This window comes from Myotis nattereri, assembly GCF_964212035.1.
Source record: "Myotis nattereri genome assembly, chromosome: 10".
Classification (NCBI taxonomy): domain Eukaryota; kingdom Metazoa; phylum Chordata; class Mammalia; order Chiroptera; family Vespertilionidae; genus Myotis; species Myotis nattereri.
In genome coordinates, this window is record NC_138085.1 from 82,924,849 (window position 1) to 82,950,820 (window position 25,972).

General features: G+C 63.5%; 2 protein-coding genes across 4 annotated transcripts in view; both read right to left on the minus strand.

Moving 5' to 3' along the window:
- The window catches only part of RNF144A (ring finger protein 144A), a 40,432-nt gene extending 32,940 nt beyond the window's left edge, over positions 1-7,492 (minus strand). Inside the window, exon 1 of one of the 3 annotated variants that reach the window (XM_081100497.1) lies at positions 7,265-7,491. The gene's annotated coding sequence lies outside the window, so the exon portion shown is untranslated. Of the gene's footprint in view, positions 1-7,264 lie in introns of all 3 variants that reach the window. The other 2 variants (XM_081100498.1, XM_081100499.1) reach the window with 2 other exon arrangements.
- Positions 7,493-13,876: 6,384 nt separating this feature from the next.
- Positions 13,877-25,630, minus strand: RSAD2 (radical S-adenosyl methionine domain containing 2). The gene is made up of 6 exons (XM_081100715.1): positions 25,266-25,630; positions 21,055-21,216; positions 19,135-19,364; positions 17,266-17,415; positions 16,379-16,411; positions 13,877-15,021 (listed from the first exon to the last, which is right to left on the minus strand). The coding sequence occupies exons 1-6, from the start codon at positions 25,624-25,626 to the stop codon at positions 14,857-14,859; spliced, it is 1,101 nt and encodes a 366-aa protein (XP_080956841.1). The 5' UTR covers positions 25,627-25,630; the 3' UTR covers positions 13,877-14,856.
- Positions 25,631-25,972: the final 342 nt, after the last annotated feature.

Consider the following 25,972-nt stretch of genomic DNA (forward strand, 5'->3'; position numbering starts at 1 on the left):
GAGAGAACAGCAAAGCCCAGAGCTGGTTCAGAAAGGTCAGTGACACCGACAACCTGGGGCTGGGCGACAGGGCGAAGGTCAAGACGCCTAGAAGCCCCCAGGGCCTGCGCCTCCCAGGAAAGAAGGTCTGTAAGCTCAGCCCGCAGCCACGGGTCTGCCGGCCCCACCAGCAGAGCTCTCGCTGGAAACAGAGCGAAGCCACAGTCCAAGGAGAAGACTGCGGAGAGAAGGGCGAAGGCAGCGCTGCATGCGGGTCCCGTCCAGCGCTGGCTGACAGCCGCTGAGAGCACCCACGGGCTCGGTGGGGCTAGTCCTCCCCGTCCTTGCGGACTGAGGGCAGGATTTATCCGCCAGGAAATGGCTTCCAGATGGAATCTGAGCGCCAGGCAGCCTCTGTCCCAATTCCCAGAGCCTCCCCCACCCCCACCCCCACCCCTCACATCTCGCACCCGGCTGCCTCGCCCGCCCCCAACTCCAAGGACTATCTGTGCCTCTGCCCTCCGGACAGGCCTTCAACGTTGCTGTTTAAATTTTCTTCGGCCTTCACAGCTTTTTTAAAAACTTTTTACGTATCGACTCCTCAGAGGAGCCCCAAAGAAAGAAGTCTCCCTAGAACTGTTCCCACTTTCTACAGGAACAGGGACACGGCCAGAGGTCAAAGGTCTCGGATGGGACTTGAGGTCTGGGCGGGACTGTAGCCCCAGGTGCTCAGCCACCGGCCACGGGCTCAACACCCCGTGGGGACAGCGGCCACCGCCTGGACAGCCCGGCTCTCGGGGCGCACGCTCTGCCTGCCTGCCTGCCCTTGGCCGGCTCCCACTGTCCCCGAGGCCCTGCCCCCCAGATGCACAGGATCCTTCAGAGCGCAGCCCTCGCCGCCGGCCCGGCAGCCACGGCCAAGGCCCCGGGGAGCGGCAGAGCCGTCCTCTTGGACAAAGCCGGACCTGCTGCACGTGGCCAGGGACTGAGCGAAAACAAGGTCGCTGCCAAGGATCCAGGCTTCGGGCCAAGGGAGAAAGAACCCGGAGTGACCGCAGCACTCGGAGGAGGGATGCGCCCTCGGCCCCTCCCGGCGCGAAGGGCACGTTCCTTTAAGAACGCGGCGCGCCTGGCACGGCCCAGCACCCGCTCCGGGTGGGCCTGGGCAGTATTAGTGCGCATGGCAGATGCTGAGCTCGTCTGCAAACAGGAGGAACGGGCAATAAGCCACACGCGGGTCAAAGGGGCTCCTCTGCATCCCAGCGGGTGGCTCTGCTGAGAGAACCTGCCACTTCTATGATCCCCAAAGTTTGAGAGATGAACACCTGTCCTGCAGCTTGCAGACCCCCCCCCACCTCGTTCTCGCCAGCCCCCCCACTCGCCGCACCGTGTTCCTCCATCTGCCTTCGAACCCCAGCACAAGCCTCCTGCCACGCGAACGGACAAACGGACAAAAGGAAGAATGTGAACGGATGAGATCGTTTCTGGACTCGAATGTGTCTGAAGGGAAGACGGCTGATGGGTTCAACAAATATTCGAGCACCTCCTATGCGCCAGCACCGTGCCGGCTGCGAAGGGACACGCAGCTGAGCACAGGAGGACTGTGAGGTCCCGGCCCTCCCTGCACCCCAAGCTGCAGATGCTCACACCTAACGGCCGCGGGACGGGGGTCTGGACCCGCCTGCAAGGGCGAGGCGGACAGGTCATTAAGGCGCCGTCTGCCTCGCACACGCGGGCCGGTCCTGTCCAGGACGGTCCGGGCTCCCGCCGCCTCGCGGTCTCAGCTCCTCTCGCTCCCGGGAGTTGCCATGAAGCCCGGGCCAGGGAGACGGACAGAGGTCGCCTCGCGGCGCTTCCGGAAAGCTGGCTCCTGCCGATAACAGGGACAGAGGGGGCCGACCCACCCTCCCCGCCTCTCCTGCCCCCGTACACACGGACGGGGCCCGCAGCACCGGGAGCCATCGGGCCCCGGCTGCCCGCAGAGCGCAAAGGTAACAGCCCAGGCGGCGGAGCCACAAAGGGCACCCGGGTCCCAGTGACAGCGCTGAGCCGCGGACGGGCGCCAGCACCACGCCCTCAGCATCCCGTCGCCGAGGACACGGAACCCGTGCCGGGTCCTTGGTGGTGTTCTGTCCTGTCCGTCCGTGCGAACACGCACTCCTGAGCCTGCTAGGTGGGTGTTGGGGTGGAACTCCGAACCCCAGGGTCTGTGAATGGGACCTTGCTCAGGTCTTTGCAGATGAGCGAGTTACCGCACGATCCAGAGAGCGTGCCCCACTCCACGGGACTTGTGACCAGGAACTTCTGCCGGTCTTAGCCGATTCCGATGATCTTTTTAAAAAAATACATTTTACTGATTTCAGAGAGGAAGGGAGAGGGGGAGAGAGAGAAATATCAATGACGACAGCAAACCATGGATCGGCTGCCTCCTGCAGGCCCCACACTGGGGATCGAGCCCGCAACCCAGGCCTGTGCCCTGACCGTGACCTCCTGGTTCACAGGTCAACACTCATCACCGAGCCACACCGGTTTGACAATCTTGACAAACATCCCACAGGTGGGAGGCGGGCTTATAAGCAAGACTTTCATTCCTCCCAGTTTCGGAGGCCGGAGCCCGAGTCAAGGCGCCCCCGTCGGGGCTGGGGAGCGCTCTTCCCGGCTGACAGTCGGCACCTCTCCGTGTCCCCACGGAACGGAGGGTCTGGGTCCCTTTATAACGGCGCCCACTGCCTCCGGTCCCATCACACTGGGGATCAGGTGGAACCCGTGAAGTGGGGACATGTGTGCTCCTGCAGCCGGGCCTGCGCGAGGACGAGGGGAGGCGTGAGCTACCAGTGAGCACACCTAGCACCCCCACGCAGAGGCGGTTCGTGGGGTCCCCAAGCTGACGGAATAAAGACGCCCCTTCCTTCCTTCTCTGGCACATCCGGCCCTGCCCGCCCTCCCCGGCCGCCCGCCGCTGCCCGCTGGGCTCGGGGGCCGCTCGTGCTTCGTGGAGACAGCGCAGAAAGGGCTGCGGTCTCAGCAGAGCGCGCGGCTGCCTCCTTGCCGAGGCCGGACACACCCCGGGGTGGGCACCTCTTCCCGCAGCTCGTCTCCCTGCTGGACTCGAGCCCGGGAGGGCGAGGCCAAGGGCATCCGGCCCCATCGCCCCCTGCTCCCCGGGTGCCCCACACAACCTGCCACCTCCAGCCGGCCACGCAGGCCACTGTCCACAAGGCTGGAGTGGGTGCTGCCTGCTGTCCGCACGACCACAGGACCCAGGACGGTGGGGTTCTGCCGCCTCCTGGCCAGGGCTGTGCTCTCAACAGGTCTGCAGCCTCCGTCCGGAGCCGACACTCATCCCCACCGTGCAAGCTGGGGCCACGCAGGGAGGTGAAGACACACCACGGTCCCACGGCTGGGTCCTGAGTGGCACAGGCTCCGTCCTTCAGCCCCAGCAGGTGGGTGCGCAGTGGGCTTCCATGTAACTTCTTCCTCTAATTAGGAACAGGCATCCGGGTGTGAGCCATGCTGCCAGGAGGGAGGGTGGCATCCAGGTGTGAGCAATGCCTCCAGGAGGGAGGGTGGCCTCCAGGTGTGAGCAATGCCACCAGGAGGGAGGCTGGCATCCAGGTGTGAGCAATGCCACCAGGAGGGGAGGCTGGCATCCAGGTGTGAGCAATGCCACCAGGAGGGGAGGCTGGCATCCGGGTGTGAGCCATGCTCCAGGAGTGGAGGCTGGCATCCAGGTGTGAGCAATGCTCCAGGAGGGGAGGCTGGCATCCAGGTGTGAGCCATGCCACCAGGAGGGAGGCTGGCATCCAGGTGTGAGCAATGCCTCCAGGAGGGAGGGTGGCCTCCAGGTGTGAGCAATGCCATCAGGAGGGGAGGCTGGCATCCAGGTGTGAGCCATGCCGCCAGGAGGAGAGTCTGGCCTCCAGGTGTGAGCCATGCCGCCAGGAGTGGAGGCTGGCCTCCAGGTGTGAGCAATGCCACCAGGAGGGGAGGCTGGCATCCGGGTGTGAGCCATGCTCCAGGAGTGGAGGCTGGCATCCAGGTGTGAGCAATGCTCCAGGAGGGGAGGCTGGCATCCAGGTGTGAGCCATGCTCCAGGAGGGGAGGCTGGCATCCAGGTGTGAGCCATGCTCCAGGAGGGGAGGCTGGCATCCAGGTGTGAGCCATGCCGCCAGGAGGGGAGGCTGGCATCCAGGTGTGAGCCATGCCGCCAGGAGGGAGGCTGGCATCCAGGTGTGAGCCATGCCGCCAGGAGGAGAGTCTGGCCTCCAGGTGTGAGCCATGCTGCCAGGAGGGGAGGCTGGCCTCCAGGTGGGAGCAATGCCGCCAGGAGGGAGGCTGGCCTCCGGGTGTGAGCCATGCTGCCAGGAGGGGAGGCTGACCGAAACGATGCCCTCAGGTGGCTGCGAGGCTTTGAGAAGGCTCCTTCCACGTGGCTCTTGGGGGTCCAAGGCAGGAAGTTACCCTAGTGGCCGTGGAGAGGCTCGTCTGTCTTCCTTAGCAGCACCCCACTCTGTACTGGCCTCGGGGCTGCCCTGCTGTCCCGCACCCCAGGAATGCGGGGTCCCTGCCAGGCCAGGTGCCTGGGAAGCGTCTGCAGCTCAACAGCATCCTTAGTGGCCGGGACTCCGAGACCCGCGGACAGCTGGCCGCCCCGGCCCCTCTGTCCTGAGTGCCGAGGAGAGCGGAGGCCAGGCTGGACCCCCACAGGCCTCAGTGGCCGGGACCCCGAGACCAGCGGGAAGCTGTCCTGAGTGCCGAGGAGAGCGGAGGCCAGGCTGGGCCGGCACAGCCCTCTGTGACCAGGGTCCCTGGCCTCAGCTCTGAGCCTACCGGTCCTCCCGGTCACCAGGAGGGGCTGGGCAAGGAGCCCATCAACCACCTCGCTCTGGGATCCTGGCTGGGACAGGCCTCCTCCTGCCTCTCCCACAAAGGAAGGCTCCCAGCCTGGCCGCGTGGCTCAGTGGTTGAGCGTCGACCTATGAACCAGGAGGTCAGGGTTCGATTCCCAGTCAAGGGCACAGGCCTGGGTTATGGGCTCGATCCCCAGTGGGGGGCGTGCAGGAGGCAGCCAGTCCATGATTCCCTCTCATCACTGATGTTTCTCTCTCTCCCCCATCCCTTCCTCTCTGAAGTCCATAAAAACATATTTTTTTAAAAAGAAAGAAAGGCTTTCAGAGGAGGAGCCGGCAGCAGGGCCTCCTGGGAGCCACAGCGCCTGGCCCTGCCGAGCGGCACCCCCCCCCCGAAGAGGCGTCATCGGCTGCAGCTGAACCGTGTGGGTCTCAAACCGCGAGGGCAGCCGCACTCCAGGGCGCCTCGTGGGGCCACACGCTCTCGCTCTCGGAGCCCTGGCCCAGCACAGCCCCACAGCGTGGGAACCTGAACACGCTGCAGCTTCCTGTCCCAGCCCCGCCGCCTGGGTGCCCGCATCCGCACCCGCGCCCGCAGCTCTGCCCCGGCACTGAGGTCACCCCCTCACTTCCCCTTCCAAGGTTACTGACGTGAGATGAGGCCCCTGTAAACACATAAACTGCCACCCGGGCGGGGTGGCTCAGTGAGCGTCGACCTATGACCCAGGAGGTCACGGTTCGATTCCCGGTCAGAGCACAGGCCCGGGTTGTGCGTTCGATCGATCCCCAGTGGGGGGCGTGCAGCAGGCAGCCGGTCCATGATGCTCCCTCATCACTGATGCTTCTGTCTCTCTCCCTCTCCCTCCCTCGGTGAAATCAATAAAAAATTATTTTTTTAAATTGAGTTATAACCATATAAACTCCCAAATGCCAGTTGGGCTGAGGCTGGGCGTTTTCCATGCTGTCAGAATGCGGTCATTTGCAGCCCATTTTCCCAGGAGGACCTGGGCCCAGGCCGGACGGCGATAAGCAGTGCCCGTGGGGAGCGGGGTTCTGAGGCTCACACGCCGCACCCCCCTTCCCTCCACGTGGCCTCGGTCACCAGGGCCAGCTCGCCCACTCTCCTCCTCTACAACCCTCCATGGCTCCCACTGCCACAGGGTCACGACCAGCTCGCCAGGAAGTCCCTGATTTTGTGACCTCTTCCCATCTGACCTTTGCGGGCATGACCTCTTTGCACTCTTTAAAAAATAATGAAAGCAAGACTTAGAAAGGCGCTAGGAAGCTGCAAAAGACGGGGTGCCTCTTGCCAGGACTGGGGGAGGGAGTCACACACCACGGAGTGCCTGCCTGGCCCCAGGACCTGGGACAGGGCCCCCCCACACACACACCCCTTCGGGCCCCCTCCCCTCCTCCTCTGCCTGGGCAGCCCTCAGGCCAGGCCCTTCCTGCCATCCCATCGGGCCCACCTCCAAGTTTCCCCTCCCGCTCAGAGCGACCCGGCCCCCTCTGGCCGCCCCTCCAGCAGCAGGGGCGCCCACAGGCCTGGGCCCACCTCCCTCGGCCTTCACTCCCCAGCACCTCTGTGGGTGGGAGCTCTGCCCTGGGCCTGGCCTGCCTCACCTGGGCCTTCACTAACTCCGGGCCCCTCCCCCAGGAAAGTTTCCTCCTAGAACTGCAGGAGCAAGATTGGGGGTCACCTCTTAGTGCAGGTTCTACCCCTCCACCCCCCAGCGCTCACTCCCGCCCTCACCTGCCTCCCACCTGGGCAGGAACCAGGTTACACCGCTGCAGAATGGAATGCTTTTTTCTTTCTTTTTTTGTAATTTAGCGGGAGGGGGTGTGGGGGTGGGGGGAAGCACGCACACATTTGGGGCGACCCAATGAGCCTCCCCATGGGGAGCATTAGGGTACAAGAAGGAACCCCTCTCTCCCGAGCCTGGAGCGCCAGGTGCGCACAAGCCTCGCCGGCTGGGTGCCCCACGGGCGGGGCCGCCGCGCTCGGGGGGAGCTGGGGAGACCCGCAGGGGACGGCCCCAGCCCCAGCCCCCCGCCCCCCGCCCCTCGGAGGGCAGAGGCGTGGCGGCAGGCAGGTGGCCAGGGTCCGCAGGGCGCCAGGGGTGTGCGCAGCGGGTGCCCTCGGCGCCCCTTCCCAGACCTCGCCCTCCGCGGCCTGCGCGCCCCGCGGCACTCGCCGCCCCCCGAGCCGGGGCGCCAGGAACCCGCGCGCGGGGTGGAGGGGGGACCCGCGCTTCCCAAGTGGCCGCGGCGCCGAGGCCACCGCTGGGCAGGCCGGGCCAGCGTGGCGCCCTCGGCCCGGAGCCCACGGTCCCGCCCGCGCGCCCGGACCGCTCCGCGCGGCCGCATCCCGGGCCCCGGGCCCCTCCCCGCTCCCCCGATGCCCACACGACACAAAGGGGACGCGCGTCACGCACCGGGTCCCGCGCGCCGTGCTCCAGGGTCCCGGCTCCTGCTCGGCCGCCGTAGGCTCCGAACGCTCCGCCCGAGTCCGGCGTCGCGGGTGGGTGTGCGCGCGGGTCCGCCGCCTGCGCCCCGCCCGCGGCCCTTTATCCCGGCCCGGCCTCGGGGGCGCGCGGCCGGCGGGAGACGGGGCGGCGGCGCGAACGGCACAAAGACGGGGCGCGGAGCTCCGGCCCCCGCCCGCCGCGCAGCGCCCCCTGCCGCCCGCCCTGGGCACCGCACGGCCCGCGTCCACGGAGAGGAGGTGCCTGGCCCGCGGCGCCGGAGCCGCCCAGAGGCCGACATCTGCGGGTGGGACGTGAGCGGACACGCCGGCGGGAAGAGAGTGGGTGCCAAGCGCCGGCGGCCGGTCACCGCCCAACCACGTCCCCCAAGGCCTGGCGCACAGGGCGCGCGGCCGGCTTCCTGGAAGTCTGTCCCGGTGCCAACAGTCGCGGGAGGGGCATCTCCGCCAGCTGGAGAGAAGGGGGTGCCCGCCTGACCCGCGTGGCTCCCTGCTGAGCTGCGACCTAGGAGCCAGGAGGTCACGGTTCGGGTCCGGCCAGGGCACAGGCCGGGGTTACAGCCTGACCCCCAGGAGGGGGCGTGCAGGAGGCAGCCGATCAGTGACTCTCTCATCATTGTTGTTTCTGTCGCTCTCTCCTTCTCCCTTCCTCTCTGGAATCAAAAACAAAACAAACGCTATATTAAAAAATAAAAGGAAAAGAAACGGGCGCTGGATGAGAGGCCCGCCCTCTGCCAGGTCACATGAGCTTACCCCCCACCCCCCCACCCCAGCCCATCCCACCGCCCCACCCCAGCCCATCCCACCGCCTGGCTGCTCTGAGCATGGAGAGGAGGGCGCCCTGCAGGGTCCCTGCTTCTGACCACCTGAGGTCCCTGCTGCCCGAGGGAGGGTCTGGGAGAATTCCTACCAGATTAGCTTTGCCACTCCCCTCGGGGCTGGGAGCCCCACGGGGTAAAGTTACGTGTCCCCCCCTGCACACTGGACAACACGTGTGGGTCCTGTGACAGGCGGGCCCTTCATCGAGGGCCGGCGCTGAGTGCTCACCCGGCATCTACGGCTTCCGCACATTCCCAGCCGCTGCAGGTCCCTGATGGGTGTCCCTGCTGACACCCAAGGCCTCTGACCTGGTGCGGTCCCTGCCAACAGGAAGTGGGCGCCGAGAGCTCATTCCCAAGAGGCGTGGCCACCAGGGCCACTGCCCTAGAGGTTTAACGTGAGAAAAGGGGGTGAGGGCGCGGGCTTCCCCCACTGAGCAGGGCTGGGGGGGCCGGACAGGTGTGATGGTTGCCATGGCGCCTCATGCCCGCCCAGCTGTGTGACCAGAGCGTCGGGACCCTACTCCCACCCTCTGACCTTCAAGGAGGGGAGAGGGTGGCCTTGAATCAAGGCTAACGCTCTCATCACGCATGACTATGGCTGCTGCCTCCAGGGACACCCCGATGGGCTCAGAGAGCTTCCAGCCCGGGGCACCCCTGGCGATGTGGGGAGAGGCAGGTGCCTTCCCACACACCTTCCCTCTGCCCCCTCCCGTCTGGCCGCTCCTGAGCTGTGTCCTTTCCTAATAAGGAGATCATCCCGGGGGCAGCCGGTGTGTCTGTGGGGTCTGATGCTCTCTCCAGCCGGTGGTGTCGGCAGGCAAGGGACTGGTCGGCCCGGCGAATGGTGCGGCTGGTGTGGGGCGCGGCTGGTGTGGGGTGCGGCTGGTGCGGAGCGTGGCTGGTGTGGAGTGTGGCTGGTGTGGAGCGTGGCTGGTGTGGAGTGTGGCTGGTGTGGAGCGTGGCTGGTGTGGGGAGCGTGGCTGGTGTGGAGCGTGGCTGGTGTGGAGCATGGCTGGTGTGGGGAGCACGGCTGGTGCGAGGTGTGGCTGGTGTGGGGTGCGGCTGGTGTGGGGTGCAGCTGGTGCGGAGCGTGGCTGGTGTGGAGCGTGTCTGGTGTGGCTGGTGTGGAGCGTGGCTGGTATGGGGTGCGGCTGGTGTGGGGTGCAGCTGGTGTGGGGTGCGGCTGGTGCGGAGCGTGGCTGGTGCGGAGCGTGGCTGGCGTGGAGTGTGGCTGGCGCGGCTGGTGTGGAGCGTGGCTGGTGTGGAGTGTGGCTGGCGTGGAGTGTGGCTGGTGCGGAGCGTGGCTGGTGCGGAGCGTGGCTGGCGTGGAGTGTGGCTGGCGCGGCTGGTGTGGAGCGTGGCTGGTGCGGGGTGTGGCTGGTGTGGGGAGCGCGGCTGGTGCGGGGCGCGGCTGGTGCAGAACGTGGCTGGTGTGGGGTGCGGCTGGTGTGGAGCGTGGCTGGTGCGGAGCGTGGCTGGTGTGGCTGGTGTGAAGCGTGGCTGGTGTGGGGTGCGGCTGGTGGGGAGCGTGGCTGGTGCGGAGCGTGGCTGGTGCGGCTGGTGCGGAGCGTGGCTGGTGTGGGGTGCGGCTGGTGCGGGGTGCGGCTGGTGCGGAGCGTGGCTGGTGTGGGGTGCGGCTGGTGGGGAGCGTGGCTGGTGTGGAGCGTGGCTGGTGTGGAGCGTGGCTGGTGTGGGGTGCGGCTGGTGTGGAGCATGGCTGGTGTGGAGCGTGGCTGGTGTGGCTGGTGTGGAGCGTGGCTGGTGTGGAGCGTGGCTGGTGTGGGGTGCGGCTGGTGTGGAGCGTGGCTGGTGTGGAGCATGGCTGGTGTGGAGCGTGGCTGGTGTGGGGTGCGGCTGGTGTGGGATGCGGCTGGTGTGGAGCGCGGCTGGTGTGGAGCGTGGCTGGTGTGGAGCATGGCTGGTGCGGAGCGTGGCTGGCACTGGCTGGTGTGGGGCGCAGCTGGTGTGGGGCGCGGCTGGCACTGGCTGGTGTGGGGCGCGGCTGGTGTGGAGTGTGGCTGGTGTGGAGTGTGGCTGGTGTGGAGCGTGGCTGGTGTGGAGTGTGGCTGGTGTGGAGTGTGGCTGGTGTGGAGCGTGGCTGGTGCGGGAAAAACATAAGCACCCGCATGCGAACCGGGAGCAGGAACAGCGGGGATGGCCGAGATGCCCGGGCAATAAGACGGAGCCTTCGGGCAGTTTCCCAGATACCCCAGGAGCGGCTCGCTCCAGCCTTGTTTCTATGGTTGTGGTTGTGGTTGTTGTTAACATAAAGCAAATCGCCCTGGCCAGTTTGGCTCAGTGGATAGAGCGTCGGCCTGCGGACTGAAAGGTCCCGGGTTCAGTTTTGGTCAAGCGCATGTACTTTGGTTGCAGGCACATCCCCGGTGGGGGGTGTGCAGGAGGCAGCTGATTGGATGTTTCTCTCTCATGGATGTTTCTGACTCTCTATCTCTCTCCCTTCCTCTCTGTAAACAAATCAATAAAATATATATTTTTTTAAAAAGAGATAAAGCGAATCCCCAGGACCTGAGAGGCCTTCACGTCCACACGCAGGCCCGCAGGCCAGGGGGAGCCCAGCCAAGGCGTGTGTCACACTCCCTGTGGGGTTGTGAACGCACAGACCCTTCTCCCCTCCTAGCGGGACTCTGAGAGGCGGCTGCTCTCATTCACGCTGAGGACACCACTGGCTGTGCGACCCCCCAGAAGGGGTGCGGGCGGGAACAGGGAGCATGAACTGAACTCTGAACTCGCGCCTGCCCGGGAAGACGGGTGAATGCGCAGTCGCCTCTGGGGGCACCGTGGTGGGTGGTTTTCATTTCCTTCCTGTTGCTGGACTCTGCTTCTCAAACAGACCCCAGACGTGTGCTCTTCTCACTCACGGACACAACGCCAGACGCCCCGTGAGTGGCCTCTGAGCCGGACTCGCCCCGCAGTTCCTGTGTGAGGTCTGGTCACTTTCCCGGACTGGTGGAGGCACGCACCCGCGGGGCCTGGCACTGAGGTTAGCACCCCTCTGTGGCTGGGGGTGACCCGGCCACGATGGCGAGGGCTCCGGCTGTCCCTGGAGTCTCCTCCCTGGACCTGACCCCTGTCCTGGGGCCTGGAGCCGAGGCCGGCCCATCGGGATGGGAAGGGAGTGAGGCCATGGCCTTCAGGGAAGGTGAGTGCTTCTAACCGGGGCTCAGGCGCCCGGGTGTCCCAGGGAGACCGGTTCCAGCCGGAAGGCGTGAGGGGAACGCTGGGGCCAGGGAGCTGGGAGCAGGCGGGAGAGGGAGCAGGTGACAGAAACGCCAGCCTTTCCTGCCTGTGGGGCCGATGCAGGGCCAGCCCCAGGCATCTGCGGGGTCCAGACTGAACGGACACCGGGAACCAGGGTGCTGGGGGAGACCTTTCTCTCCTGGGCAGCTGACCAGGTCACACTCAGCAGGGCGGCCCTCTGACCTCTCAGCCCGGGGCTGCTGCCATGCTGGTCCCCCGCCTGCAGGAGCTCAGCCCTCTGACACCCACGCCCAGGGCTGCTGCCATGCTGGTCCCCCGTCTGCAGGAGCTCAGCCCTCCCATGGGATGAGTTTGGGACACTGTCCCCAGACGCTGGCTTCCACGTGGAAAACAAGACGAGTGTCCGCCATCTCGTCTCCACTCCCCTCGTTGCCGAGAGGCTAAAATGTGCTCATGAGCCTGCACAGCCTTGCTGATGTGTAATGTGTCCTTGCCTTTAGCGACGGCAGTTTGGAACGTGCACAACGGCCTTAAACACACTTCATCGCACTCACTGAGACAGGAGGCTTGTACAAAACACATTTTAATACATGACATCTTCCATCACAGCACCAGCCGCAAAGGACAATATATACATGGGTCTCCCCAGGCTCTCAGAGCGCGAGTCACACTCAGGGCGGGACGGTAAACCCTAGGGCGCGAGCTGCCTCTGTGACCACAGCGGCCTGAGCGTCTTCCGCGCGGGGTGGCCGCGCCGATCGTCCGATTGAGCCCCAGGTGACCTGTTCGCTCGCTTTAGTATCAGGTTCTCTCTCTCTCTCTCTCTCTCTCTCGACCCAACAGCTGGACCCCACACTCCCGCCCGACGCAGAGCAGGCGCCTGCGTTCCGGGTGGTTCCGCCAAATGGTCTCACTCCTCTTCACACGTGACAGCCAGGGCCCGTCCCCATCCCCTTCGGCTGAAGAACGCAGAGGAGGCGCAGGTAAGGCCGGGCGGGCGATGGCTCGTGGCAGCGAAGGTCTGGGCTCCTGAGGACGAAATCCCCGCCCCGTGCCCACAGCGGGGACGTCCGCGGGAAGGCAAGGCTCCACGGCACCTGCCCGTCACGCTCCCACGGAGCCGCCTCGGCCACCGCCCGGTGCTTCCCAGCAACCGGGGAGCACGTTTCATGAAATGGAGACTCACGTTTAAAACAGAGCGTCAAGCACCACGCTGTACAGTCCACCTCGGCAGCACCGCGCCCTGACCCCCGAGCTGCTCCGGCTGAGAGCGGGGCCATTCGCACGTTTTAAACACCCAGGCGTCGCCGTCCTGAGGGCGCGAGGAAGGCTGAGCTTTCCCGGCAGCGGGACTCGGAGCGGGAGCCGCGGCTTCTGACGGCAGCTTTCGCTTGGTTTCGCTCGATGTTTCCCTTCGGGCAGGAGAAGTCCCGGCCCCTTCAGCGGAGAAACAGTCCCTCCGGTCGGAGGACGTGACTCAGGCTGGCGTCCCGTTTCAGAGGCACCCAGGGCGGAGCGCCCGTCGCGCTCCCTCGCGTGGAATAACGCGACGACTGGCAGAGCACACGCACGCGAAGCGAAGAAAAACCCGAGTTCTGTTTACACTGGTTACACTGATTACAGGGACATCCTCACAGCCTCGATCCCGTCCACGGCCACGGGGGAGAACAGCTTGCTGATCCATCGTTTCCTCCTCTGCAGCCCAGGGAAAGCCGGGGGCTCGTTAGGGCCCCTGACGCAGTGGCTGCTCCGTCTGTGTGTGTGTGTGTGTGTGTGTCTCTGTGTGTGTCTGTGTGTGCGTCTGTGTGTGTGTCTCTGTGTGTGTGTGTCTGTGTGTGTCTGTGTGTGTGTCTGTGTGTGTGTCTGTGTGTGTGTCTGTGTGTGTCTCTGTGTGTGTGTGAGTGTGTGTGTGTGTGAGTGTGTGTGTGAGTGTGTGTGTGTGAGTGTGTGTGTGAGTGTGTGTGTGTGAGTGTGTGTGTGAGTGTGTGTGTGAGTGTGTGTGAGTGTGTGTGTGTCTGTGTGTGTGAGTGTGTGTGTGTGTGAGTGTGTGTGTGTGTGTGAGTGTGTGTGTGAGTGTGTGTGTGAGTGTGTGTGAGTGTGTGTGTGTGTGAGTGTGTGTGAGTGTGTGTGTGTGTGAGTGTGTGTGTGAGTGTGTGTGAGTGTGTGTGTGTGAGTGTGTGTGTGTGTCTCTGTGTGTGTGTGTGTCTGTGAGTGTGTGTGTGTGTCTGTGAGTGTGTGTGTGTGTGTGTGTTTTGTGGAAACCGAGGACAACACTATGGGACACACACACACTCCCGCTGAACAGCAGGGGCTGGAACCCGGAAGGAGGGATGTCTTTGCTGAGAGACAGACGCTCGAAGGACAAACCCTCCCGACGCCGCCGGCCTTGAGAGCTGACCAGCCCGTGGAGCCGCCCTGCAGCCGGGCACGCGCCACCCAGCGGCGGGCGGCGGAGTGGCAGCGGGATGGAAATAGCTCTTTCCTCTGCTCCTGCCAAAAATTTTCCATGATTTTGCTTTTTTGGAAACAATGACAGGAAGTTATCCTTTTCCAGGCCATAAACAAGGACTCGGTTACGTAAACAAGGGCTCTGGTCCTGACCCCTTTCGGGGACAGGTCCCTCCCGGCCTTGCGTGGTGCGAGGGAGAGACGTGGGGCCCTGTCCTCAGGCCCGGACGGCGCTTCGCTCCCAGTGGCCCCGAGGACTCGAGAAGCAGGACACGGGTCCTCGGCTCCGTCCACAGGGCACCCGGTTGGTGTGTGCCCCGCCTCACGCTCTCGCACACGCCCGAGCCGACGGCCATCTGCCCCATACACGCCCCAGTTTCTGCTTAACAGACTCGTGTGGCTTGAATAACAGGTCCACACAACAGCCCAAGGCCTGAGCCCTGGTCAACGTCATCGTGAACTGGGAAGTGTACCTGGGATTTGCTAGGAATCTTGGGGAGGAAGGAGAGAGAGAGAGAGAGCCCTCGTGTACGGAGCAGTCAGCCTGGGCCCTGGGCTGGGCCCGGCATCATCGGGGGACGCGGCTACCTCCCCGGGCCGGCACTGGAGCCTGATGAGGTGGCCGTTCCTGAGCCGGACACACCTGTGCCACGTTCTGCACACCGGGGGAGGGAGTCCAGGGCATCCATGGTGTGAGGGCAGGAAGGGAGACGGCGTTGCCACAAGCAGCCGTGGCCGCAGGGAGGTGTTCCAATTCTTTCCAGATGTGAACACTGGCCTCTGGGATTTAGCAGAAAAGACGTGACCATCAAATGAACAAACCAGGAAAAATGACTTGGAGATGGAAACGCAGGGATCACAGGAAACGGTGCTCAAAACACCCCAACCAAACCAAACAAGCGAAGTGGCCGCAGCGAATGGTCCGCATCCATGGAGCTCAGTTACCGTGGTAACGCGCGCCGGGACCACATGTCAGCCACCGTGGGCAGCGGGCAGTCCGCGGGCCGCCCAGGTGCGGCGGGGGCCCCGCGACGCGGCCAGGCGTCCGGCAGCCCTACCAGTCCAGCTTCAGGTCGGCCTTGCTCCAGACGTACTTGCCTCCGCGCTTGCGGAACGTCTCCTCGTCGAAGCCGCTGAACTTGATGGCCTCCTCCACGCCCACGTCCAGGATGGACCGGGACGGGTCCTTGCGGCCCTCTCTGCAGTTCAGGAAGCGCATCTGGAAGGCAGGGCAGACATGGGGGTTTCCGCGTCATGTGCCCGTAAAACTCACCGCTGGACTCCAACCCGGCTTGTTGGCATCCAACCATTTCAGTCTGTGTCAGCCACGAGCCGCGAGCCACGGGCCGTGGGCCGGATGCTACGCTCGGCCTGCCGGCCCGGGCACCGCCTTCGCGCTCTCACCTGACCCCGCACGCCCCACAAGGAAAACATGGAAGAAGTCGCTATGAACTACCGTTGATGAACTTGAAAACGATAAAAAGCTAAAAAGTCACAATAAGCGTTTCTCCAAAGACCAAATCCAACTTAAAAATTGCCGCCACAGTTCTCATTAGACTCATTTTTCAAAAACAGGTCTTTGGACTCAGGGCTCGGTCCCCAGTGTGGGGCGAGCAGGAGGCAGCCGATCCATGGTTCTCTCTCATCATGGATGCTTCTGTCTCTCTCTCCTCCTCCCTTCCTCTCTGAAATCAATAAAAATATTTTTTAAATAAATAAATACAGGTCTTTGAATGGAATTATTTGTTCTGGTCTAAAAATATGGGCAAAATCTTATGAATCCAGACCCCTCCCTCCATCACCAAAAAAAGAGCCACACAAAACAGGACAGGAAGTGGGGGAGCATTTTGAGGAGGGGGCGCTCCCTTCTCCCTGGGAGGGCAGTGGGGGGAGCGGTCATGGCGGCTCTAGAGAGGCACTGTCACCTCCTCCCAGCAAAGCCAAGGTCATCCAAGGTCAGGGGTTGTGGGCAGCCCCCGAGGCCTCGAAGGCCCTAAACCCTGTGGGGTGGCTTATGCCGGGGAACCCCAAACCCCTGGCCCCCAGGGGCACAGCAGAGGACACTCGGTCATGCCAGCTTCCGTGGGACGTCCATGGACCCACAGCCACGGGGAACCCATCCCTGAGGCTCAGAGCAAATACAGGGGCGGGTTCCCACTGAGCCTGCCCACGGGCGTGACCCAGAACCTGGCACAGGGACCGGGCTCGGGAACCATGGAAACGTGCAATGCTGCCCTGGCCGGTGTGGCTCCGTGGATGGAGCGTAGGCCTGAGGACCAAAGGGTCCTGGGTTCACGTCTGCTCAAGCTCAGTTGCAGGCTCCTCCCTGGCCCAGGCCCTGCTCGGGGCTCGTGCAGGAGGCAACCCATCGATGTGTCCCTCTCACATCGATGTTTCTCTCTGCCACTCTCCCTAAAATCAATGGGAAATATCCGAGGGTGAGGATTAACAAAAAAAAGAAAGAAAGATGAAACGCTGGCCAAGGACCACCGGGGGCCCAGCACGATGCTCCGACTCGGCCCTCGTGGCCACCTCACCACCTGCCGTGACCGCGCGTGGCCGTGGGGGGCACTCACATACTCATCCAGAATCAGGTAGGAGTCCTTCATCTGCAAAGGGAGAGGGACAGGCTCAGCCTCACGTTCGGCCTCACACTCGGGGTCCGTCCGGCGGGTCTGTGTGTCTGTGGTCATTACCCCTGGCTCCGCGCTTCCCACCTCGCCCCAGTGGCTCTGGGCATGTGGCCCCAGGTGAGCCTCCTCCCCCTCCCACCTCCTCCCCCACTCCTCCCCCCAACCCTTCATGGCAGCTGGTGTTCCGACCCACCAGTCTCGAAGCCCGGGTTCCCTGCCCTGTGCCGAAGGGTCCCGTGTTGCTTGGAAAAATGTCTCCCGTCTCCTCTCGCAGTGGGAGATCCTGCTCCTCGTTACCCAGTATTCCCAGGGGCCGATTCCCCCGGCACCCCACTTCCCCCTTTTCAACATCTACATTCCAGGAGGACAGACCAGTGCTCATCTCTCACACCGGCCCTGCACAGCGGCACCATGCCCACTGGAGGAGGTGGCACCGTGGGCTCACGCAAAGGCCGCAGGGCTGTCCGAGCCAGTGTGGCTCAGTGGATAGAGCGTCGGCCTGCGGACTGAAGGGTCCCGGGCTCGATGCTGGTCACGGGCACATGCCCCGTTGTGGGCCGACCCCCAGGAGGGGGCGTGCAGAAAGCCACCGATCAATGATTCTCACCATGGATGTTTCTATCTCTCCCTCCCTCTCTCTAAAATCAGTAAACTTTTTTTTTTTTAAAAAAAACAAAGGGCCCAGGGCTGGAGGGTGCAGGACAGATGGCGGCCTCAGCCCTGGACTCTGCCCTAGTCCGCCCGTCTTTACATGACACCGTGGAGCTGGGGAGAGGGCCCCTCGGAATGGATCTGAGCGTGCGGTGGCCAGGCCGGCGCGGGCCACCCACCTTGTCGTTGCACTCGGGCACCAGGCAGGGCACCCCGCGGTGCCGGTCCAGGAAGCTCTGGAACTCCTCCTTGCTGATGACGAAGCGCTCGGCCTCCCGCAGGGCGCCATCCCCTGCATTCTCCCCGTCGATGAGCAGGCACTGGAACACCTGGAACACGCGTGTGCTTGGCGAGAGCGTCCCGTCGGGGGCCACCCACACCTGGGCCCCGCCCCCAGCTTCCTCCCTCCCGAGCCGAGGTGACGCCTCACTCTGAGGAACGTTCTAGAAAGACATTGCTCGGGGGGCACTGGAGCTGGCCCTGGGGTTTAGGGAGCACAGATATTCTTAAAAGGAAGAACGGGTCCAGGTGATGCTCTATCTGGGTTCAGCACCTCAGTGTCTGGACCGCAGACTAGCAAATGCTCCTGGACGGACACGTGGGCCGTGCGGACACATGGAGCCCGGCCGGCGCGGCTCCGAGTTCTCCCGCCAAAGCCTGGGTCCAGGGCTCGATCCCCCGTGTGGGGCCTGCAGGAGGCCGCCGATCGATGGTTCACTCTCATCATGGACGTTTCTCTCTCTCTCCCTCTCCCTTCCTCTCTGAGATCAATTAAAAAGAATATTTTTTAAAAAGCCAATTGTTTGTAATCCCCAAATCAAGATACAAGCATTTTCAAAGTGCTGTCCTTCCCACTGGGTGTAATCATATGCCCTGCGGAAGGCCCCTGGGGTGTATTGGTTTCTCAGTTAATGCGTAAGGACAGTTCCAAAGCCATGAATGGTCTTTTCCAACATTCTTTTCAGTAAATAAATAGGGGTGTGTGTGTGGTGTTAGTCCACGGTAAGGACTGCATCATCGGGAAAGGAAAAGCTCCGTCCCAGGGAACTGTCAGGTGACCACAGGCGGCAGCCGACCAACACAGGGGTGTCTTTGAACTTGAGACGCTTCAGGAGCTGACGGGGGGTCAGACTGGAGGCACAAACCTCGGTGAATGAACGTTGCTGCAGCTTGGGCAGGGCCTTGCCCTGGCCACCTCCTGAGAACCAATGAAAAGCCGTGTGCTCAGGACAGATGCGGAACGGCGTCCGCAGGACATGCAGCCTGGCTCTGCTGCCTCGAGAGTGCAGGCGAGGCTTTCGGAGGCTTCAGAACGTCTCCCAGCACCTAGCATACCCCGGCCTCCAACCTCCCCATGTTCCAGAAGGGATCAGCCCTGCATGTACGGGAGGGGAAACTGAGGCAGAGAGAATGTACGTAGCTTCTACTTTAAGGAATAAAAGAAGGACCTAGGGCCTGGCTGGTGTGGCTCAGTGGTTGGACGTTGACCTATGAACCAGGAGATCACGTTCGATTCCTGATCAGGGCACAGGCCCAGGTTGTGGGCTCCATCCCCTGTAGGGGGCGTGCAGGAGGCAGCCGATCCATGATTCTCTCTCATCATTGATGTTTCTATCTCTCTCCCTCCTTTCCTCTCTGAAATCAATCCTATATAATAAAAGCCTAATATGCAAATTGACCGAACAGCGGAGTGACCGGTGGAGTGACCGGTTGCCACGTCGTGCACTGACCACCAGGGGCAGATGCTCAATGCAGGAGCTGCCCCCAGCCTGCAGGCCCCAGGCCAGCCAAGGCAGGTGCCAGCGGGGGCCCCCGATCGCCTGCCGGTTGGTCCAGAGATCGGCCCTGATCGCTGGCCAGGCCTCCGGACCCCACCCGTGCATGAATTTCGTGTGCCGGACCGCTAGTAAAAATATATTTTTTAAAAAAGCAGGACCCTGGTCCCGGCTGGTGCTGCGGCTCAGAGCTGCACGCTCACCATCTCCACTTCCCCGAAGCTGTTCCCGCCCACACGGTGCGGCGGGACCGGGCGAGCCCCCGGCGCTCACCTTCCAGCGCACCGGGTTCAGCTCCTGGATGTGCGCGCGCATGTCCTCGTCCACGTTGAAGCGGTTGATGACGGAGTTGATCTTGAAGGCCACGCGGTACTCCCGGCACCAGCGCCGCAGCTTCCGGAGGTTCTCCACGTGGTTGAGCCGCCCCTGGCCGCGGCCGATGAGGACGTTCACGTCTTCGTTGAAGCTGTCGCAGGAGATGGCGAGGATGTCCAGGTACTGGCCTGCGGGAAAGGGCGGCGGTCAGCTCTCCGCCGAGGACCCCACCCTGTCGGCGGCTCCCACCTCCTCGGGATGGAACAGACCTGCGTTACCCACTCACGTTCATTGTTTAAACACCGTGTGCCCCCCCCCCAACACACACACACACACGAAAACATGCGCTACACACGGTAAAACAGTCTTAGGAAAGAAGGCACCTCACAGGACGCCAGCGATGTTCACACTCGAGAGAAACTCTCCACCGTGTGTGAGTGTGTGTGTGAGTGTGTGTGAGTGTGTGTGTGTGCGTGTGTGTCAGTGTGTGTGTGTGTGCGTGCGCGCGTGTGTGTGTGCATGTGCATGTGTGTGAGTGTGTGTGTGTGTGCGTGTGTGTCTGTGTGTGAGTGAGTGTGTGTGAGAGTGTGTGTGTGCATGCGTGTGTGCGTGTGCGCACGTGTGTGTGAGTGTGCGTGTGTGTGTGTGCGTGTGTGTGAGTGTGTGAGTGTGCATGTGTGTGCGTGTGCGTGTGTGTGCGCGTGCGTGTGTGTGAGTATGTGTGTGTGTGAGTGAGTGTGTGTGAGTGTGTGTGCATGCGTGTGTGCGTGCGTGTGAGTGTGCGTGTGAGTGTGCGTGTGCGTGTGCGTGCGTGTGTGTGAGTGTGTGTGAGTGTGTGTGTGAGTGTGTGTGTGTGTGAGTGTGTGTGTGTGAGTGTGTGAGTGTGTGAGTGAGTGTGTGTGTGTGTGTGTGTGTGTGCGCACGCTCCTGCCAGCACGCCCTCCCAGTCTCACTCACTTCCCAGGGAGGTCAGTTTGTTGGATCTACGGGCTTGGCAGACCTACATCTTTTCATATATATATATATATATACACACACACACACTAGGGGCCCGGTGCATGACATTTGTGCAAGGAGCTCAGTCCCCGCAGACCCAGCTTTGTCTGGAAGGTCGTCCGGAAGGACATCTGGTCTCATTAGCATACTACACTTTTATTATTTTACTAGAGGCCCGATGCACAAAATTCGTACAAGAGTAGGCCTTCCTTCCCCTGGCTGCTGGCTTCCCTCTGGCACCCAGGACCCGGGCTTCCCTCACAGCCCGGCTTTGTCTGAAGGTCATCCGGAAGGACATCTGGTCTAATTAGCATATTACACACACACACACACACACACACATATATAATCGATTTCAGAGAGGAAGGAGGGGGAGAAAGAGAGAAACATCCATGATGAGAGCGAATCACTGACAGGCCGCCTCCTGCACGCCCCACACTGGGGATGGAGCCCACAACCCGGGCCTGTGCCCTGACAGGAATCGAACCGGGACCTGGTTCACAGGCTGATGCTCAGCCGCTGAGCCGCGCCTCCGGGCCAGTCTCTTACTTCCTAGGAGACTTAAGGGTGATGGCAAACAAGCAAAAAGGTGGGGAAGCTGGAGCCCAGCCCCCTGCTCGCCACCCTGGCCGGCCCCGAGGAGCTGAGCTCACGAGTGCTGTTGTCTGCCCGCAGATAACTGTTATAAACACGTTATAAACACGCCTTCACACAATGCGCCTTTTCTCCACACATGTTCACGGGAGCCCTGCAGAACTCACTGCCGTTAACTCCACACGCGGCTCGCGAAGAGATCAGAACAGGCTGTTTGGTCCCGGTCCCGGCCCAGGGAGGGAGGACATGCAGCCGTGCGGGGACGGGCCTCGGGCGGGGGGCGCTCACCGTACTTCACGAACCAGCGCTCGCGGATGAGGCTGCCGTTGCTGACGATGCTCACGCTGGGCAGGCGCAGCTCCTGCTTGCAGAACCTCACCAGGCGGCCCAGGTACTCCCCGCGGTCCTGCAGGAACGGCTCCCCGCCCGAGAAGTTCACCTTCTCCATGCCTGCGGAGACGGACACCCCACGGTGAGCGAGAAGCAGGGACCGGCTGCCTCCTGCACGCCCCCTACTGGGGACTGAGCCGCGACCCAGGCCTGGGCCCTGACCGGGATCGAACCCGGGACCCTTCAGTCCACAGGCCGGTGCTCTTTCCACTGGGCCACACCAGCCAGGGCCAAGACACAGTTTTCTCCCATTTCTCCCGGCCACAGGCACCCATCATTACCTCAATGGCCAAAGTCTTGTTTTCTCAGCGTCACAGAAACGCCATGAGATTCCCTTTACCTTCCCCTCCCCGAGGCCCAGGCCCGTCAGCCCCGCTCTATGGACATGGCCGTGTGGGAAAGCCAGGGTTTCACCAGGAAAAGGAAAGTCACTGGTTGGTTTTCTTGTCTTCCTTCTATTGAATAACTGCTCGGTAATGCGGGGACCGGGTCACACACGGAGGGACTTGCCTAAGAGGCCCGGGTGCCATGAGGCAACCCAGACGTGCACGGCAGACACCCTCCCCAGGTAGAACCATCGGATGCTCCTCAGCAGCCCCTCCGTTCTGGGACCTCCTTCCCCTCCCCTCCCATCCCCTCCCCTCCCCTCCGTGGACCAGTGCCTCTTGCCCCAAATCCTTGCCCTGCTCTGGGTTGATTGACTCCCTTATTTTGGAAGAATGTTTTAGGAGTTTCCTGGGGGAAATAACAAAATAGTAAAGTCAGAACGACAGCGAGGACTCGTGGGTGTTAAACTAGCGCCGCGGTCAGCAGTGTGGGTGGAACCCTCTGCACGCGGAGCTGGAAGGCCTTGCTTACTGCCCTCTAGGTGTCCACAGCCTTGCCCGTGCCTGAGAAACTGTTATAAACACGTTATAAACACGTTATAAACGCGCCTTCACACGGATGCGCCTTTTCTCTTCCAGAGGCTTTCTTTCCAATGTCCTGCCGTGTCCACCATGCGCCTCTGGGGACAGGGCTCGCCGCCACACAGTCCGTTCCCTGAGCACCTTCTCCCCCCAGCTCCCCAGCAGACGCCGGGGCGACGGAATCCGTGCAGCGGCAGCAGCTTTTCAGGACGCACCTTGCCCGTCCCAGGCCCTGGCCACAGGCTCCAGCCCGGTCCTGGGGCAGCGTCAGTGGGCACCCGCGCCTGCTGCCTGGGGCTCACACCCCGGGAGCTGTCGCTGCCCCTGCACCGGGGCCAGAAGGCCGGTGCCCCCCCCTGTGCGCTTCCTCCCCCGAAACCACAGCGACGGCTCCTCCGGGGTCCCTTCCTGAAGGCGACCGGCCCCAGGACGCCCCCTGGGCCTGGGCAAGTCCTGTGCTCCCCGAGGAGCTTTAGAAAGAGGGTCCCCCACTTGCCCAGAACAGTCCGGGGGGCCACCCGAATCACAGCTGTGGTCCCTTCCGGGGGCTCCTCCGCTCTCAGCGGGGCTGTGAGGGGCCACGGTGCCTGCTCTCGCAGCCCCGGGGACCAGCTCACAGGCTGGGGGGCTCCGGTGCCACACGCAGCGTCACCCAGGTGCACCCCTCCCCTGGGAGTCGGGCTGAATGGGGGGTGGGGGGTAACTAGGAAAGGGAGACGGCTGTCACAGAGGCTCTCGCTGAGGCTGAGGAGCAGGGATGGAGGGTACGAAAGGGCCAGAAGCTGCCAGGCGGGCGCGGCTCAGGGGCTGAGCGTCAACCTAGGAACCAGTAGGTCACGGTTCGATTCCCAGTCAGGGCACAGGCCCGGGTTGCGGGCTCCATCCCCAGTGGGAGGCGTGCAGGAGGCAGCCAATCAATGACTCTCTCTCATCATGGGTGTTTCTCTCTCTCCCTCTCCTTTCCTCTCTGAAATCAATGAAAACATAATTAAAAAATTGATGAGCAGCTGAAGGAGAGTAGGGATGGGGGGAAGGTCTCAGACAGGTCAGCCCGCCCCCAGGGGCGCCACGTGAAGGGTGGCACACGAGTGCACGGGTCCTCAGCGGCTCCTGCGGGGGAAGAGCCGGAGAGGTGACTAATCGGAGGTCTCTTCAGCCCGCGTGCTTTCACGTTAAATACAGGGCGCGTGTAAACGAAAAGGCACTCAGGTTACAGTGTGAATTCACATGGTCCGTCGTCACCGACGTCGACGCCCCTCTCTGAGCCAGAAACCTGCTCCCGGGCGCACCGCCCGGCCCGCACCCAGCCCTCCCCGTTCCGTGGCTGTCACCGGCTTAACCCTGAGAGGCCCCCGCGTGGACGTGTGACTGCGGCGCGCGATAGGCTGTCGCCTGCAAACAGTCATCAGCTCCACGGGCCGTGTCATGTACAGCTGCCTGAGGGGGTGCAGTTACCTTTTCATCTGCGTTTTAAGGCTTGTTCGTCCAGAGGAGCTCGATGTCGGAGAAGCCGTGTAACCGAGGAACTCAAGGCCAGGCCCGTGTCACTCAAGAGCCGAAGACCCGCCCACAGGACAAGCCCGCCCCCCACGCAGGCTCGGAGCATCGCTAACTCCGCACCCCAAAGCGTGTCAGGGCCCTGCTCCATTCCAGCTCCTTGGCGAGGCGACACCCACAACTGCTGGGCCTCAACCCTGGAGCTCAAACTCTCCGGGGCCTCGGATATTAAGACAAAACAACCACTCGGGACAGCCGCTCGACCTAGAAAGTTCTATAACTCGCACCCGTGCCAGGGGCCGGGGGTCCCAGAGGAAGGGCAGGGCCTTCGTCTGCCGAAGAGGAGCAGGAACGTTCCCCCAGAGATTGGGGTGCCCGGCATTCCAGGAAGAGGGGCCAGTGTGACCACAGGCTTGGGGGTGCGGATGCTGGGGTTCAGGGGTGTGGCGTGGGGTGGGGGTGCTGGTGGCAACAGGGAGCTGGCCGCGGGCCTCGAGGGCTGTGCTGACGCGGGGCGGGGGCGGGGGCGTGGTGCGGTGCAAGAGGGCTAAGAGGGCGAGTTAGAGCATCAGGAATATGTTCGCGAGAGAGTGGGCTTTCCCGTGGGCCGCAGAGACAGTGAGATGAAACGGGGAGCCCTCAGCCGGACCCCACGGGACCCAGCGGCCCTGGACCACCGAGCAACAGGATGGGGAGCAAGACAGTCAGGCCCAGGGAGGTGCAAGCGCGGGTTTGATCGCACACAGTGCACATCAGGCAGAGCTCCTGGCGCGCGGAGGGGCGTGGCGGCTGCCCCGGGAGGAGGTGGGTGTGGGGGGAAGCGGGCCTTCGGGGCCGTGGCCTCTCCACCCAGGAGGGGGGGGCTGCTTTCCCGCGGGGGCACGGGGTGCCCTCTGGGTGGGGGCCACGGCGTGGATGCCGGTTAAGCCTCCATGAGAAAGTGAGAGCAGGGGAGGAATGTGCGTGCTGCGGGACAGACAGGACGGGAGGGAAGGAGGGCGGACTTGGGGTGAAGGAGGGCGCCCCCCTGGGCTGACCGCGGAGCCTGCCTGCCAGCCGTTACCCAGCTCAAGCTCGCCAGGGGGCTCGAGAGCCACGTCTGCCCAGTTCCAGAGGGAGACATGAAAGATGCCACCACTGCCACTCCCGGGCCAAGCCTGTGTTTGGGCACAGATTTGCATATATAAACATGCATATCATTGACTTCAGCGAGGAAGGGCGAGGGAGAGAGAGAAACATCAGTGATGAGAGAGAACGATGGACCGGCTGCCTCCTGCACGCCCCACCCTGGGGATGGAGCCCGCAACCTGGGCATGAGCCCCGACTGAGAATCGAACCCGGACCTCCTGGCTCCTAGGTTGATGCTCAGCCACTGAGCCACGCCGGCCGAGCTGGACTTGCTTCTTTAACTCTTTCTGGAAAACCCGACCCATCGGTGCTTTGGACAAAGCCGGACAGCACCACAGCCTTCCCACCGGCCTCTTCCCAGACGCTGGGCGGACGGCCCCAGCTGGCCCCGTGGTTTTAAAACACCGGGCGCCCCTCCCCGGAGTCAGCCGGCATTGCCTCCAGGGACCATGCGGTGTCCTCGCCCTGCGATGGGAAACCGCAGGCCCCCACCCGGTGTGTGTCCCCAGCCCCTCCACCCAGCCCAGCGCCCGTGGCCGAGCCCCGGTGCCAGGGGGCGGGACGGACGGGACTCACCAGCCTCCTTGAGCAGCCGCAGCCCCCGCTGGGCCTCCTCCAGAGGCAGCACGAAGGAGGTCTTGGCCGTGTGGAAGCAGAAGCCGCACTTGTAGTTACACTGGCGGGTGAAGTGGTAGTTGACGCTGGTGGGCGTGAGGGGCCCGTCGGGGCCGCCGCCTCCCTCCTCTTCCTCCCCCGCCCCCTCGGGCTCTGGCCCGTCCCGCCGCCCCTGGCCCCTGTGGGTCCAGCCCAGCCCCAGCCGGAGCGCCGCCCGGAGCCAGAGGAGCAGGGGTGCCAGGCTGCCCCACAGGGAGCCCAGTGGCCCCCACAGGGCGCCCAGCAGCTTCCAGGGGAATGCCAGCGGAGCCGGTGCCCACATGGTCCTGGACCGTGGCTGGGCGCCCGCGCCGCCCGCTTATATGTGTGCAAACACGCTGTCACCGGAGGCAGCGGACACGCCCCTTGGGCTGCCGCTCAGCTGAGTCTGAGTTTCGGTTTTTTCTTCCTGAAAATGAAAGCTGGCGCGGGGCCAGGCCAGGCTGCGGCGTCGGCACGAGCGCCCTGGCTACTGCCTCCCCGGGGAGGGGGCACGGGGGGGACGCAGGTGCGGTTTCGCCGATAAGCAGAGGCCACCTCTGTCCTGGGAGCGTTACTCACGCCTGACATCACATCTAGCAGCTTCTGCCTGTCAACCTTCACCTGGTGGCCAAGGCGAAAGTCGGCTG

Coding starts and splice junctions, on each gene's coding strand:
- RSAD2 (XM_081100715.1), bottom strand. CDS start 25,626: ATGTGGGCACCGGCTCCGCTGGCATTCCCCTGGAAGCTGCTGGGCGCC. Junction 17,416..19,134: donor TGAACCCGGTGCGCTGGAAG/GTGAGCGCCGGG, acceptor CGCGTGTTCCAG/GTGTTCCAGTGCCTGCTCAT. Junction 16,412..17,265: donor TGCCCGAGTGCAACGACAAG/GTGGGTGGCCCG, acceptor CTCCCTTTGCAG/ATGAAGGACTCCTACCTGAT.